Source organism: Chelonia mydas, chromosome 2 (genome assembly GCF_015237465.2).
Source record: "Chelonia mydas isolate rCheMyd1 chromosome 2, rCheMyd1.pri.v2, whole genome shotgun sequence".
Classification (NCBI taxonomy): Eukaryota; Metazoa; Chordata; order Testudines; family Cheloniidae; genus Chelonia; species Chelonia mydas.
Genome location: NC_057850.1, coordinates 235,228,492 through 235,242,436, shown reverse-complemented (window position 1 = coordinate 235,242,436; position 13,945 = coordinate 235,228,492). Strand labels below are relative to the sequence as shown.

Genomic DNA, 13,945 nt, shown 5'->3' with positions numbered 1-13,945 from the left:
ACAACTGACGGCTACATTCTAATATCTCACCCTTTACAAAGTTTTTTCATTTCACATCAAAATGACACTCAGTCTCCCGGTTGGTAGGGCAAGTGGATGAGGAGAAGATCTGCCTCTTGCACAGGAAAGGAGCAAAGAGCAGATTAGGCAATCTATACAGAAGAAAGTGCAGTAGCCTCTCAGTAGTCTCTAATTCATCTTCCAGTAAGTAATACTAAAAAGAAATCTTAAGGAGACAGGCACACAATATTTGAACTGGCATTATAAACATCCACAGTCATCGTTGGCCTTGGGCATTCCAGATAATAAATCAATAGTAATATTTCAGTTAAATCCTGCTTTTCATCCCAAAGAATCAAACTGCTTTACAGACTATGGCCCCAGTTCAGCACATGCCTAACTTTAAGCACAGGTACCCCGGTGAAGTGGATCCTGCAATGTGATCCAGACAGGACCCTTGCAATCACACAGAATCCCAACGAAGTTAGTGGGGCTTCACATGGGTGCAAGAGTCTACCTGTGTGGATCAGATTAAAGGATCAGGGCACTGGAAAACATCCATTTCTGGAATGGACAGTGGCAGCAAGTACACAATAGCAAAGAAATGAAATTTTGTTCAGGACAACACACTCGCAGCATAATTGCATGTGGAACATAGTCCATCCACCTTGGAAGGATAAAGAGGTGAGAAAAGCCTGCTGGGATTTGAACCTGTAGTTCCAGAGAGTCTAGGTGGTAGAAGTCAACGTTAAGACCATCAAGCAATCCCCTTCAGCATCATCTTGTTCTTACAAAGCATAACGGTGATCCAAACTTTAGAATCCAAAAGATGCTTAAGAGAAATGTTGTATTTTCTTCCACTGAGGATAATTCCTCCTTTAGAAATATTTCCCTTATGGAAAAAAGGTTTATTTTTAGGATGCTACTGCGCCTAAGATTAGAATGTGTATTGCCAAAGTAGAAGAGAGAAAGATCTTTGTAAAGTGGAGCATTTTCATGACCTCCAGAGGGGAAAAATCCTACACATCCAACTTGACAGAGAAAACAAAAATCCCCTTCCTCCCAAGTCAGGTACTGCAAAAAATAAAATAAGCCTTCCTGTTTGCCTTCCTTCTGAAGGCAGAGATACTGAAGTCATCTCTCCCGCAGCGAAGAGGAAATGCAAGCATCTTTTTCTCCCCTCAAGTAGTTTGACAAAGGGCAAGTCTACATTAAAATGATGCATCAGTGCAGCTGCAATGATGCAGCTATGCCAGTGCAGTGCTTTAATGAAGATGCTCTATACTGATGGGAGAGGTCTTTCCTGTCAGCATACTTAACTCACCTCCCTGAAGAGCAGAAGCTATGTGAGGGGGAGAAGCTCTCCTGCCGCCATAGTGCTGTCTACAGTGGAGGTTAGGTGGGTATAACTACATTGCTCAGGGATGTGGATTTTTCACACTCCTGAGCAACGTAGTTACACTGATATAGGTCTGTAGTGTAGACCAGACCTAAGTCACAAACTTAGTAAATTGAGACAGATAGCAGATTAAAAGACAAGTGAACAATGGGGAAGCATTAAAGATGTAACAAAAATCTTGATCATCAATTCAGTCCAAAAGGAAAACAGAATCTGTTGCAAATGCTTGAGATAAAAATTGGCTGGAGGAAAACATGAACAGCTGATACAAGGTGACTTACCTCCCTTGTTAGCAGCTTATTCTGAAAATTCCCACTTAGGTGAGCATTGGAGTGGTATGTGGGATTCAGCACAATCCTAAATCAAGTCATCTCAGTGTCTTTTTGGGGAAGGGTGTGAGACAGACTGCTACACCAGAGAAATCATCCCTCTATTTTAATTGGTTTAAAAAACAAACAAACAAAAAAAACATTAACACAGTTGCTGGATCCTTCAAGCCCACTTAATGACAAGGTACAATAAAAACTCTGCAGCTACCTACACCAGACAAAGTTCAGTAAATCACAGTAATCCTAGATCCCACTGTTTGTGTTTGGGTAAACGGAAATGATTCACCCAGCAGAAGTACTTTATAAAAGAGAGCATGCTAGTGACTATGCTGAAAAGGTGCATTTGAAATGAAGAGACAACAGGAAACCAGATCAAAAGAAGCATAATTGGCCATTTGATAACCTTGCAACTAAACTGCCAGAAAACTACTTCAGGAAACTGTGACAAGTTTGCTAAATATGACAACAAAAAGGAGCCATAACTACAAAGCTCCTGAATTACAATCACATTTTCTGTAAAAACCGACATGTTTTATTATAAAAACCTAAAATTGTACAGAAATATTGCGTTTCCCAAGATTTCTCTTTCTGATTGCAGCTTACTTGGCATACCTGAACTCACAGGAGACGTTTAAACACTAATCAGTGGTTCTCAACCAGGGGTACATATACCCTGGGGGGGGGGGGGTACTCAGAGGTGTTCCAGGGCGTATATGAACTCATCTAGATAGTTGCCTTCTTTTACAACAGGCTACATAAAAAGCACCACTGAAGTCAGTACAAACTAAAATTTCATGCTTATTTATACTGCTCTATATACTAAACACTGAAATGTAAGCAAAATATTTATATTCCAATTCATTTATTTACAATTGTATGGTAAAAATGAGAAAGTAAGCAATTTTTCAGCAGTAGTGTGCTGTGACACTTTTGTATTTTTATGTCTGATTTTGTAAGCAAGTAATTTTTAAGTGAGACAAATCAGACTCCTGAAACAGGTACAGTAGTCTGGAAAGGTAGAGAGCCACTATACTAGCTCAAACTATTAAAATGCTGTACAGAAAATAACAATATTCTAGGTGCCAATCTTCCTGGTTACAGGTCACAGAAGGAGAATAAGTACAGGTAGAAATTTTAAAACCTAACAATGATCTTGGAGAGAAATAACTTGCAAGAAAGGAGTGTTTTCCTCTGTATTGTGACAAGCAGCTTTTGTACAAGGGAAGCAAAACAACCACACAGAGTTTATGTCCTCTTGCCTGTTCCCTGCAGTGCATGGGGGCAAGTCAGTCAGGAAACCGATTACTTATTATGGTGCCAAACAAAGCCAACTCCTCTTACAAACATGCCTTAATAAGCATAGAAAGATGAGCCTGGTGCCAGAGAGACTAAGTAATCGATAGAGTACACTAACAATACTTGCTTTACCCTTAAACATCGTCTATAATTTGCCACATTAAGCTGTTGGCAAATTGCAGCATCTTAAGCTATTTACTCCCATTCACTTCAAATAAGGAGATCAGTTCCTTCTGGACTTAAAAATCATAGTTCCTTCTGGCCTTAAAAATTAGGAGCCACCTTAGTTTACTATGTTTAGAAGTACCCAAGCAACATTTGCAAGTGTGATCTCCGATTTTGGGTGCCCAACTTTAGAAATCTGAAGCCTGATTATTTAGGAAGTGCTGAGCACCCTCAGCTACTCCTGACATCAGTTTGAGTTGTGGTTATTCAGTACCCATGAAAATCAAGCCTTAAGTTTCTGAAGTTCAGCAGCACTCCACAACTGAGGAATGTCCAAAATCAGGGGCCACTTCTGAACATTTAGGCCACTTGGCCCTTATGTTCTTAAGCATATGAAGCATAGCTAACTCCTATGGAGTGGTTACTCATCTGTAAGAACAAAACTCATAGTTAGGGGAATTTTTCGGCAAGAAAGGAACAGCTGTCAAGAAAATTCTTTAGTTTTCCAATTTACGATAGGGATTTGGTAAAAATACATTAAGGTAGAACACTGATATTCAATTATGTTACGGAGGATTACCTTAAGCACTAATGGAATCCTAGTAAACACTTTTTCCTCTCCTACATAAAAGTAGCAGTTTTAACCCTGTGTGTAGCCTTTTCATGCCACCATTTCTGTCTTCTGCTTTACCTTTTGGTCAAAGTGAAGTCTGGCAAGTAGCCCATGTAACACCGTTTAACTTACTAAACTATAAGAGGAGGATAAAACAAAGTTAAATCCAGTTTAGTAAAGGCGATGGCAGTTTTTTTGAAACATTCACATTAGTTCTACTGTGATTATTTTTCAACCATTTAAAACATTCGTGCTGAGCACACTTTAGAATTTATCACATGGGTAAATATGTTGGCACATGTCTTAGCAGAACAATCCTGGATATTCGTGGCTCTGCCTAGGAATCCTGAGTTAGCAAGTCTCCAGCACAGCATTTTCCAGAACTGCTGTCAATAACGAACCAGCTGCTAAGACCACTTCCAGGTTTCCCCTCTCCGCCCCCTTCAGCAGATCTGATACTAATTATTTAGCCATCTCTCATTGAAAGTCACTGCTGCACTCAAGATAAGAAGGGCTCAAGCACAAGGATAACTGGGCCCTGTTAATCTTTCCGCCTCTATTTATTTGCCTGGGTGCTGAACAAGTCTAGCAGGAAGCAATTTCTGTACATGCATACTGCACACACACAGTACTACTGACTTGTCAATACTATAGTGTCAAGCAGCTGCTTCTCTAGCCAGAAATGATATTTTACACAGGAAAATCACCTGACTGGTATCCAGAGGTTATCTGAAATCTTTAATTTCCATACACCTGGAGTTTGTAAATTAATTTCATTTAACCAAGCCTGAAAAAAGATCAAGTTGTAGGAATTATTTAACATTTTGAATGCCATCAGTAAGAAGGGAAATAAGGACATGCAAATTACCATAACAAAATATTCCATCTTTCAGGCTCTACATCATCCTGTCCTGCCTCAGCTGCTTAGTCCCACATACAGTTGATGGTTTGTCATGCACTATACTCTTACACCTATCATAAAACCCCCCTGGGAGCATGCTGTCAGCCTTAAAAGGATCAGTTTTCAGTCCTTTTAAAAATGAATACCACACATTTTTCAAAGTTTCTTTATTCTTCTTCGGAATATAAAATAGGAAAACTTAAAAAAAACAGAAAAATACACACACACACTTTTTTATATAAACACACTTTGGATGAGTGGGGGAGAAAGAGGATTTCTCTCAAGGCTTTGGCAAGGTTCTGCAGTAACTGTAAAGTCAAAATGTGGGGCGAGATTCTGTGCTGCTCTCCTAAGCGTAGGTCTTCACTGCAGTTGGGAGGAGTGGTTGCAGCATATTTAGACATATCCAAGATCTAGCTAGACCAAAGCTTGCTTGACTAACAACAGCAGTGAAGCCGCAGCAACAGTAGCAAGTATGTAAAGTCGGAGCCTGTCTTCATTTTTACCAGAGGAATTCTCCTCCAGCTGGGATAGGCTTTTAGAGCCTCTTTATTCTACTTTAGCCCTTTTACAGGTTGTAAACGGGCCAGGGTAGGGATGAGAATCCCACCCATTGTGAGTGATGCAGTGGCAAAGCAAGTCAGGAGACAGTTAGCTGTGTTACCTGTCTGGACAATGAGGACTTAAAAGAAGAAAAAATAAGTTTTGTGTTAATGTGCTCACTGGCAGTTATTCAGCACATATCAGTAAATTTACAGGACTCCGATACTGTGCATTGTTATAATATGACTTTCAAAGGTAGTTTCAGTGCAAACTATTCTCATATGCAGGTAAACAATAAAAACTAGTATTTTAGGAGAAAAATATTTGTTGGTCCAGTGTTGCCAAATCTCGCAATTTTGAAGCCTTCCATATTCTCTGTTTTTCTTAAAGCCTCAGCTCTTGAGATTACATAAGCAACTCAGCTTTTTATTTTATTTATTTATTTTAAATTAAATGTTTAGACCTCATAGTGGTAGAGAAAACCTTGAAAACGTGACCCAAGTGCACATTAATGGCTCAGAAACCAGAACGCATATAAAAAGAACCTCCCAGTTTTATGTTATTGACACATCTTATGATTTATTGGGACATGACTCATGATTTTTTGAATATTTGGGGTTGGCAATATTGCTGGTTACACTGGGGATAATCCTTGATCTATAAAGCTCCTAAGGTGCTAAGGTAATAAAAAGAATGATAATAAAGGTCCTGATCCTGTCCCTAATACAGTCAACTGGAGTTTTGCTCTTGATGTCACCAGCAGCAGCCCCACAATGTATTCATTTGAAAAGAATAGAAGAAAGAAAAAGGTAGAGGATAAATATTAAGACATCTAACTACTCCAACATTTACCATATATTACATATCTGTTCTGCAATGCATCCCATCAGTTTGGACCTTAATAGCCCTTTTCAAAAATAATAGTGATACTCTACAGACTCTCCACATAATATAAATTTACACACTGCAAGCACATTTTTAAGTTCTGAGTTTTTCAAAAAAATATTAATCTGAAATAATATTGTAACCCACGCTAACACAGTGTGGCTCTCTGTCCCTTCTAGCAGCCATGCCACATATACAGGGTTGTGTGAATGCTACTAATTCCAAGCTAATGGAACTGGCCCTTTAGCTCAAATAGTGAAGACCCATGCTTTTACATACTGAGGTCCATGATTCAGTCCCCAGAGGCAACATTATAGTCTCTCACACACAAGGGATTTACTTACAAAGACTCTTAGTTCTGCATAATATAGACAACAATGTGTATGAAGCCGCACAGGGAGACATTTTCACTTACGTGGTTTATATAGAGACTCTTGCGTTTTTCTCTCACTGCAAAAACATAAAATGTAATAGAAATATTATATGACTGTATTTTGTCTCAGTTAAGCTTCTGTTACACCATTTTTACGATCAAAAGTAGGAAGGTATCTATGTGTAATATCATTATTGCACTAACCAAGTTCACTCATTATTTGAGCACAGAAGGAACATCTCATATACCTGGACACTTAAAGGCATTTAAATTCTGCATTGTGCTGGATGATTAAAATTCTCATCTGTTTAGATATTTCACTACGACTGCATGCATTGAACTCTGCCTCCTAAAATCACTTGGTGCAACTCTGCAGCCATTACTCATCCTGAGTAGTTGTTCTGAAGTCAATGGGACTACTCAATGAGTAACTCCTACTCAACATGAGTAACCGCTGCATGATCAGGCCCACTGTTATCAGACAAAATGCTTACAAGCAAAGGAGCAAGCTAAAATAAACTTTAATGTTACAACTGATTTTATATACTGGTTTAATTTTTGTGAATATTTTTCCTATTAACTCATCCCTTAGCCAGCCTGTGGAGCACTGTTCAACAACTGTGAAAATGCTGCATGTACCATACCAGTAACATATCAACCAAATTGTGGAATTACACTAAAAATGGTTTAATGCCATAGGTGATTAAAGGCACTTTGGTGTGCTTGGTCCTGTTCTCTATTTTCTCTCTTACACTACGCCCACCACCGTGGTATCTGAGCATCTTCCAGAAGCACCTTAAGAGACACAACTAGCATCAGTCATGTGAGAGTCTCTTTTTCTCACTTCCTCTCCCTGGGAGGAATACTATGTAGGGATTTTTTTAAAAGACTTTTTACAAATTTTGATTCTATGTCTGCACGTATTCACACACACAATTTCAGTGTATTCATATGTGCAACTTTGTTAATGGGTCGCTGTTAAAGAACACTTATTTTGTGAAGTGTATTTGATTGTGCAGTTTTCAAAACACAGCGGGGGGATTCTGATTGGCTAGTAAGCAGTTAAGCAGCTTGCTCGTCCTTCTGCTGAAATGCTGTTCTTTCTATTCTGAAGCTCCAGTCAGGGTGTTATTCCATCAGTTAAGTAAATAATAAATCTAAGAAAATATCTACCATCATTTAGTTACTTAACACCAGGCCAAAGTATTTCTCTATTGTGTAATACAATGTAAGTGATGTAAATAATTTTCCCAAGCTGCAGGCAGACACTTTACCAAGCACAGATGTAATTTCATAATGGCAACATTTATTTTGTATTTTATCAAAACTTTATTTGCACACGATTAAATATCTAGTAGCATAACTTTGTCCACTGCGTTCCTACTGCATGTTGTGGCATGCAACAAAATTAGTGACAAAATGCCTCTGAGCCCCGTGTCAATATATCAGTTTATCGGCTTTTCCTGCTCCCCCACTCTTCTCTTTCCCTGTTCTTGCTCCCACCCTCCACATCATTTGGTGCCCTCACCGCTGTATGATTCTCTAGTTGCTAAAGTATTGCACTTACTGCTCATTCACCCATGCCATTTACCCTCTTCCAATGCTGGACAGACGGACACAGACACACCCCTCACTCTGCAGATTCTCTCTCCTTGTGAGACCCAAATTGATCTTTTTCCTCATCTTTTCCCAAAGGAAAGTAAACTTCGTTGAACTTCATTCTCCAGTGGGGGACCACAGAGAGTCAGGCAGGACTCTCTAATTCTGCGCTGCCCAGCACTGACGCAAGGCGTATGATCCCTCAAGAAACCTATGCTGGGAGCATCAGGCACAGCAGAACTCCAGTCTGTCACACTTCCTTCCTATTCTACCCACAACAAACCCCCTTCATATTAGGAATAAGGACATCTGGTACAGGAGATGGCAAAGCCACTTCTGCCAGCTTTTCACCAACAGAGTCCTTGTGCAGAGGGAATTCTTCACCAGCTGCCCAAGGGCACTTTGTGTGGTGTAAGCAGTGCAAAGTGCTCCTGTGCAAACCACAGAACTTGACCCCATTCTAATTAACTAGCATACGGTATCGCAGACAGCTACAGTTGTAGTATCTGGCTTCAAGAACGGTGGTTTAAGATGAAATGAAGCTGAACAGACTTAAAATCACAGTTTCGAAGTTCAGACTTTAAGTCCCTATTTATTTTTCTATTACATTTTTTTCGCTTTTTACAAAACTTGCATCCTGGGTAGATTTCGTCAGGCATACTAACAGATGGGAGAGCTGCCAAAATTTCTTAATTTTCTTTAAATGTCAAGGCAAAATAACCTGTTCTCATTTTTGCAAGCGCACTCAAATTGTTAAAACTGCATTTTTACTACAGTAGGATGAATAAATTATGCAGGATTAAAATGGGGGAGAAAAAATGTTTTTGTTATTGTGCTCTCTTAGTATTCCTTTGTGCAATGTGCATAAGCAGTGTTAATGGTAGACCTCAAAAGGATGAAAGGCAATATCCCTGGGTTAATAATTACACATCAATCAAAGCCTCTCATGTTTTCAGAGTTCCTAAATAATTTAGAACAGGAATAAAGCTACGATTCCTCTTCTTAGAGGAACAAGGGAATTCACGGGTCCTGATCTAAGGGCTGGTCTACACAAAAACAGAGCACAGTCTGTTTCATTCCTGCTCATCCCATAAACTGGGGTTTCCTTTGAAGCCAATTACTTGCTAAAGTCAGCAATGCTGGTACAGTAAGTAAGGACCTAATGGAAGTGAAGGAAGGAGGCAGCTCTATCTAACTAATGAAAAGGGAGATTTCCAACACACTGAAGTAGCAATCAATCAAGTTTCCCCTAACTAATACAGGTGGGGAAATCACTATTGCAGAGGCTGACTTCAAAAACCCTGAATTAACCACAGCCTCCACTTTCAACTCAGTGTGTGCAGCATGCACAGACCCTTTGTTTCCGGTCCAACACACATCCCATCCAGGAAGCTTACAAGAAGTGGAAACTTGGACAGATGACTAGGGAGGAGAATAAAAATATTGCTCAAGCATGCAGGGGTGTAATCAGGACGGCCAAAACACAACTGGAGTTGCAGTTAGCAAGGGATGTGAAGGGTAAGGAGAAGGGTTTCTACAGGTATGTTAGCAACAAGAAAAAGGTCAGGGAAAGTGTGGGACCCTTACTGAATGGATTAATCAAAGACAAGCATGCCTGACCAACCTGATTGACTTCTATGATGAGATAACTGGCTCTGTGGATATGGGGAAAGCAGTGGATGTGATATATCTTGACTTTAGCAAAGCTTTTGATATGGTCTCCCACAGTATTCTTGCCAGCAAGTATGGATTGGATGAATGGATTATAAGGTGGATAGAAGCTGGCTAGATCGTTGGGCTCAACAGGTAGTGATCAACAGCTTGATATCTAGCTGGTAGCCGGTATCAAGCAGAATGCCCCAGGGGTTGGTCCTGGGGCCAGTTTTGTTCAACATCTTTATTAACGATCTGGATGATGGGATAGATTACACCCTGGGCAAATTCACGGATGACACTAAACTGTGAGGAGAAGTATATATGATGGAGGGTAGGGATAGGGTCCAGAGTGATCTAGACAAATTGGAGGATTGGGCCAAAAGAAATCTGATGACGTTCAACAAGGACAAGTGCAGAGTCCTGCACTTAGGACAGAAGAATTCCATGCACCGCTACAGGCTAGGGACCGACTGGCTAAGCAGCAGTTCTGCAGAAAAGGACTTGGGGATTACAGTGGATGAGAAGCTGGATATGAGTCAGCAGTGTGCCCTTGTTGCCAAGAAGGCTAACGGCATATTGGGCTGCATTAGTAGGAGCACTGCCAGCAGATCGAGGGAAGTGATTATTCCCCTCTATTCGGCACTGGTGAGGCCACATCTGGAGTATTGCGTCCTGTTTTGGGCCCCACACTACAGAAAGAAGAAAGCCCAGTGGAGGGCAACAAAAATGATCAGGGGGCTGGGGCACATGACTTACGAGGAGAGGCTGAGGGAACTTGGCTTGTTTAGTCTGCAGAAGAGAAGAGTGAGGGGGGGATTTGATAGCAGCCTTCAACTACCTGAAAGGGGGTTCAAAAGAGGATAGAGCATGGCTGTTCTCATTGGTGGCAGAGGACAGAACAAGGAGCAAAGGTCTCAAGTTGCAGTGGGAGAGGTGTAGGTTGGATATTAGGAAACATTATTTCACTAGGAGGGTGGTGAAGTACTGGAATGGGTTATACTTAGGGAGGCGGTGGAATCTCCATCCTTAGAGGTTTTTAAGGCCTGGCTTGACAAAGCCCTGGCTGGGATGGTTTAGTTGGGGTTGGTCCTGCTTTGAGCAGGGGGTTGGACTAGACTTCCTGAGGTCTCTTCCAACCCTAAACTTCTATGATTCTATTAAGCTTTTTTTTGTTTTTAATGAGTTCTAAATTAAGTTTAAAGATATCAAAGGTGGTACTCCTGACATGCTAGGGGGATTGTCACCAGGCTTAGCACCTTGAACAGTCCCTGTGAAGAGGAGGGATAAAAAATGAAAGACATTTTGCATAAGCAGTTCTCTGAGCCTACCATCTGGCACCTTGATTAACATTTATTGGGCCTTAAATGGCCTCAGTTCTTAGAGGCAGTGTACACTACCATGACTTGAACATTTGTACAGGGTCCTAAGCAATCTGACAAATCTTATGCTAACTCTGCTTACCCCCTACATAAACCATGATATTGTAGTTTGGCATCATGAAACATTACTGAATATTTTCTCTATCCTTACAGAGCGGATACATTTTTTAAATGGGCCTGAAATACAACCAGGCGTAGTGCTTACTGGTGTTCTTTAGCCCACTGAAATGTGATTGTTCTGGGCACTATACCCAGTAGTATTTTCAGGACAGTGTTTCATATGGCAGGCGAGTAAGGTGTCATTTGTTTTTTCATTATCATCAACTCAAAAGGTTGACGAGCAGGTTTTATACCTCAGCTGGTAAATTTCTGAGGCAGTTCAGCAAGGTTGACATATTGTTTTGTGAGAATAATAAATTCCTTCCTTTTCTCTAAACTAACTGGGCTGAAAGCAATCAGATTTTGTAAATTAATTGTCATTTTTTAAAGTTTCTCATAACCTACAATTACAAAAAATCAGTCACTAATAAAAGAATTATAATAATTAGAGCTGATCAAATGTTTTCAGATATAACTTTGTGTGAAAAATTTTCACCATTTCAGCCAGCTCTAAGAATATTTAGCATTCAAATATTACTTTGCACTTTCAAAATGCTGTACAGACACTAACTAATTAATCCTCATGATACCATTGTGATGTAAGGAAGTGTCACCATACCCAATTTACAGACTGCCAAGCCCAGGGAAGGATGAGGGGTGGTGTGTGTGGTTAAATACTATACCCAAACCTCACAGCAAATCAACGGCAGAGCAACAAGTTCCTGGCTCTTGCCCTCTCCCCATTATACCACGCTGCCTTTTAATTAAGGCTCCAATCTTGCAGATGCAGTCAGTAGGCCTCCAAGGGCAGAAGAGTACCCATACATAACCCACTGCAGAATCAGGGCCTAAAATGCATCGTCTCTGTAGACAACATTTTCAAAAACTACCAGAAAACAAACAACAACTAAAAAAACGAGGTCACTAGAATTTCTGAAATACAAATGTGCACTTAGCTGAATAAAAACCTCAGTAAAGTGTCATTTACTCAGTAAGTCTAAAACAGAGTTCATATGCCCCGAACAAGGAGCACAAAGAATGCACAACAATAACAGAAAAGTTGCTTGGAAAGTTTGGGTAGAAAATGACGTGCTTTGTATTCACTATTCACGTCTACTTCTGGCAAAACACTAACATCACTCAAGCTAGACATTGTAGATTTAATTAGCCAAAAGTAAGTGGCTTCCATTCCACTAATTACATCAAGAGGCTCTCTAAAAACACAGGCTTAATTTCTATCAGGTTATTTTTGTCTCTAAGTAAAAAAATAAATAAAATAAATTCCAGATAAATAAAAGATACTGTCAAACCATGCTGATCAATAAAAATAAAGGGATATTTTTTATTTGTTTTTAAAACCCATCGAAGAGCTCATGTGAACTGGGATTTACAGTTTTCAACCTGTCTGGGGGAGACATCAGACTACATCCTCAGCTGGTCTAAACTGCCATTGGTCCAACTAAGCTACGTGGAAGTACATTAGCTGGGAACCTGGCTCCTTCTGTTTAGTTCTGAAAGGCAACTGTACTGAAAGGTTTACACTTAAAGAAGCTAATTCTTTTACACGTTATTAGTATTTGTAGCTCCACTGTATATTTTGAACTTGTAATAGTCAACATGCTACAGGGCCCAATTCTGTAGCCATTTATTCATGGGTCTGACCTAAAGCTACCTGAAGTCAATGGAGAGACCGTCATTGACTTCAGCGGGCTTTGCCTCAGGCCCTATGTGAATCTCTCTGCATATCCATGGGTCCAAACGATTTCAACATAGTGACTCGTATGAATTAATGTGTGGGACTGGTCCAACAGACCCCAATCATGAACCCACTCATGTGCACGACTTGATGCATGTGAGTAGTCCAATGGGGTCTACTCAACAAGACTATTCACAGGTGTCAACTTCTGTATGTGCACAGGTGTTTGCAGGATGGGCCCACACCTTTTAACAACCTTCTGACACTTAAATTAATTCAATAGGTTAGGATTCAAATAAATTAGAGAGCATAGTGATAACTATGGGCCTGATCCTGTAGTCCTTTCACAGGTAAGGATCACTTTGAAGTCAACTTAGATTTTATTGTTTTGCATAAAAGAAACAGGATCATATCTTACTGTGCATTAATTACTAACAATAAGCCACTGGGCCAGATCCTCAGTGTGTGTATATCAGCATAGCTCCAGTTAACACCAGCTAAGGATCTGGCCAATTACATTTAGCCAAACCAATCTGCCATTGTTGTGTCTTGTTCTCCTGAAGGTGGGCAAAAATCCAAACAAAACCAAAACCCCCACTTAATATAAGTTACTGCATGCAAAGTTTAGAAATAATCTGAAAAGAGAAAACTGTAGTAAATCCAGTAACCTACCATCTGTTTGAGATTTACTGAGGAATATTGTGCTGGCCCGTGGGTGATCTGATGGGTTGAACTCCATGTTCAAATCTTGAAAGGGAGAAACAAAATTACAATATGTTAAAAGGTTTGTAATTGCCCAATGCAACAAGCAGACTTTAGCCCTTATTTGCACAAATGGACCCCACTGGAGTGAGGACTACTTGCATCAGAAAGAGTTGTAGGATTTGGCCTTGGGTGCAATGGTTTCTCCTGGACTGAAGTAAGACAAGCAGCTTTTAGACATTTGTAATACAAAGTCGAGAGTTGTACATTTTTCATTCATTTCCCTTCCACACTCCCAAGACTTCACCAA

At 40.1% G+C, this 13,945-nt stretch overlaps 1 protein-coding gene across 9 annotated transcripts in view; it reads right to left on the bottom strand.

Moving 5' to 3' along the window:
* The window catches only part of CCNY (cyclin Y), a 217,104-nt gene that overhangs the window by 64,779 nt on the left and 138,380 nt on the right, over positions 1-13,945 (bottom strand). For 8 of the 9 annotated variants that reach the window (XR_005224087.2, XR_005224088.2, XM_037890995.2 and 5 more), the window contains 2 exons: positions 13,606-13,680; positions 6,547-6,581 (listed from right to left, as the gene is read on the bottom strand). Coding sequence is in view for 7 of the 9 variants with exons in the window: in XM_037890995.2 (XP_037746923.1) it covers positions 6,547-6,581; positions 13,606-13,680 (110 nt within the window). In the remaining 2 variants the exon portion in view is untranslated. Of the gene's footprint in view, positions 1-6,546; positions 6,582-13,605; positions 13,681-13,945 lie in introns of those variants that run through there. The other variant, XM_043541489.1, reaches the window with a different exon arrangement.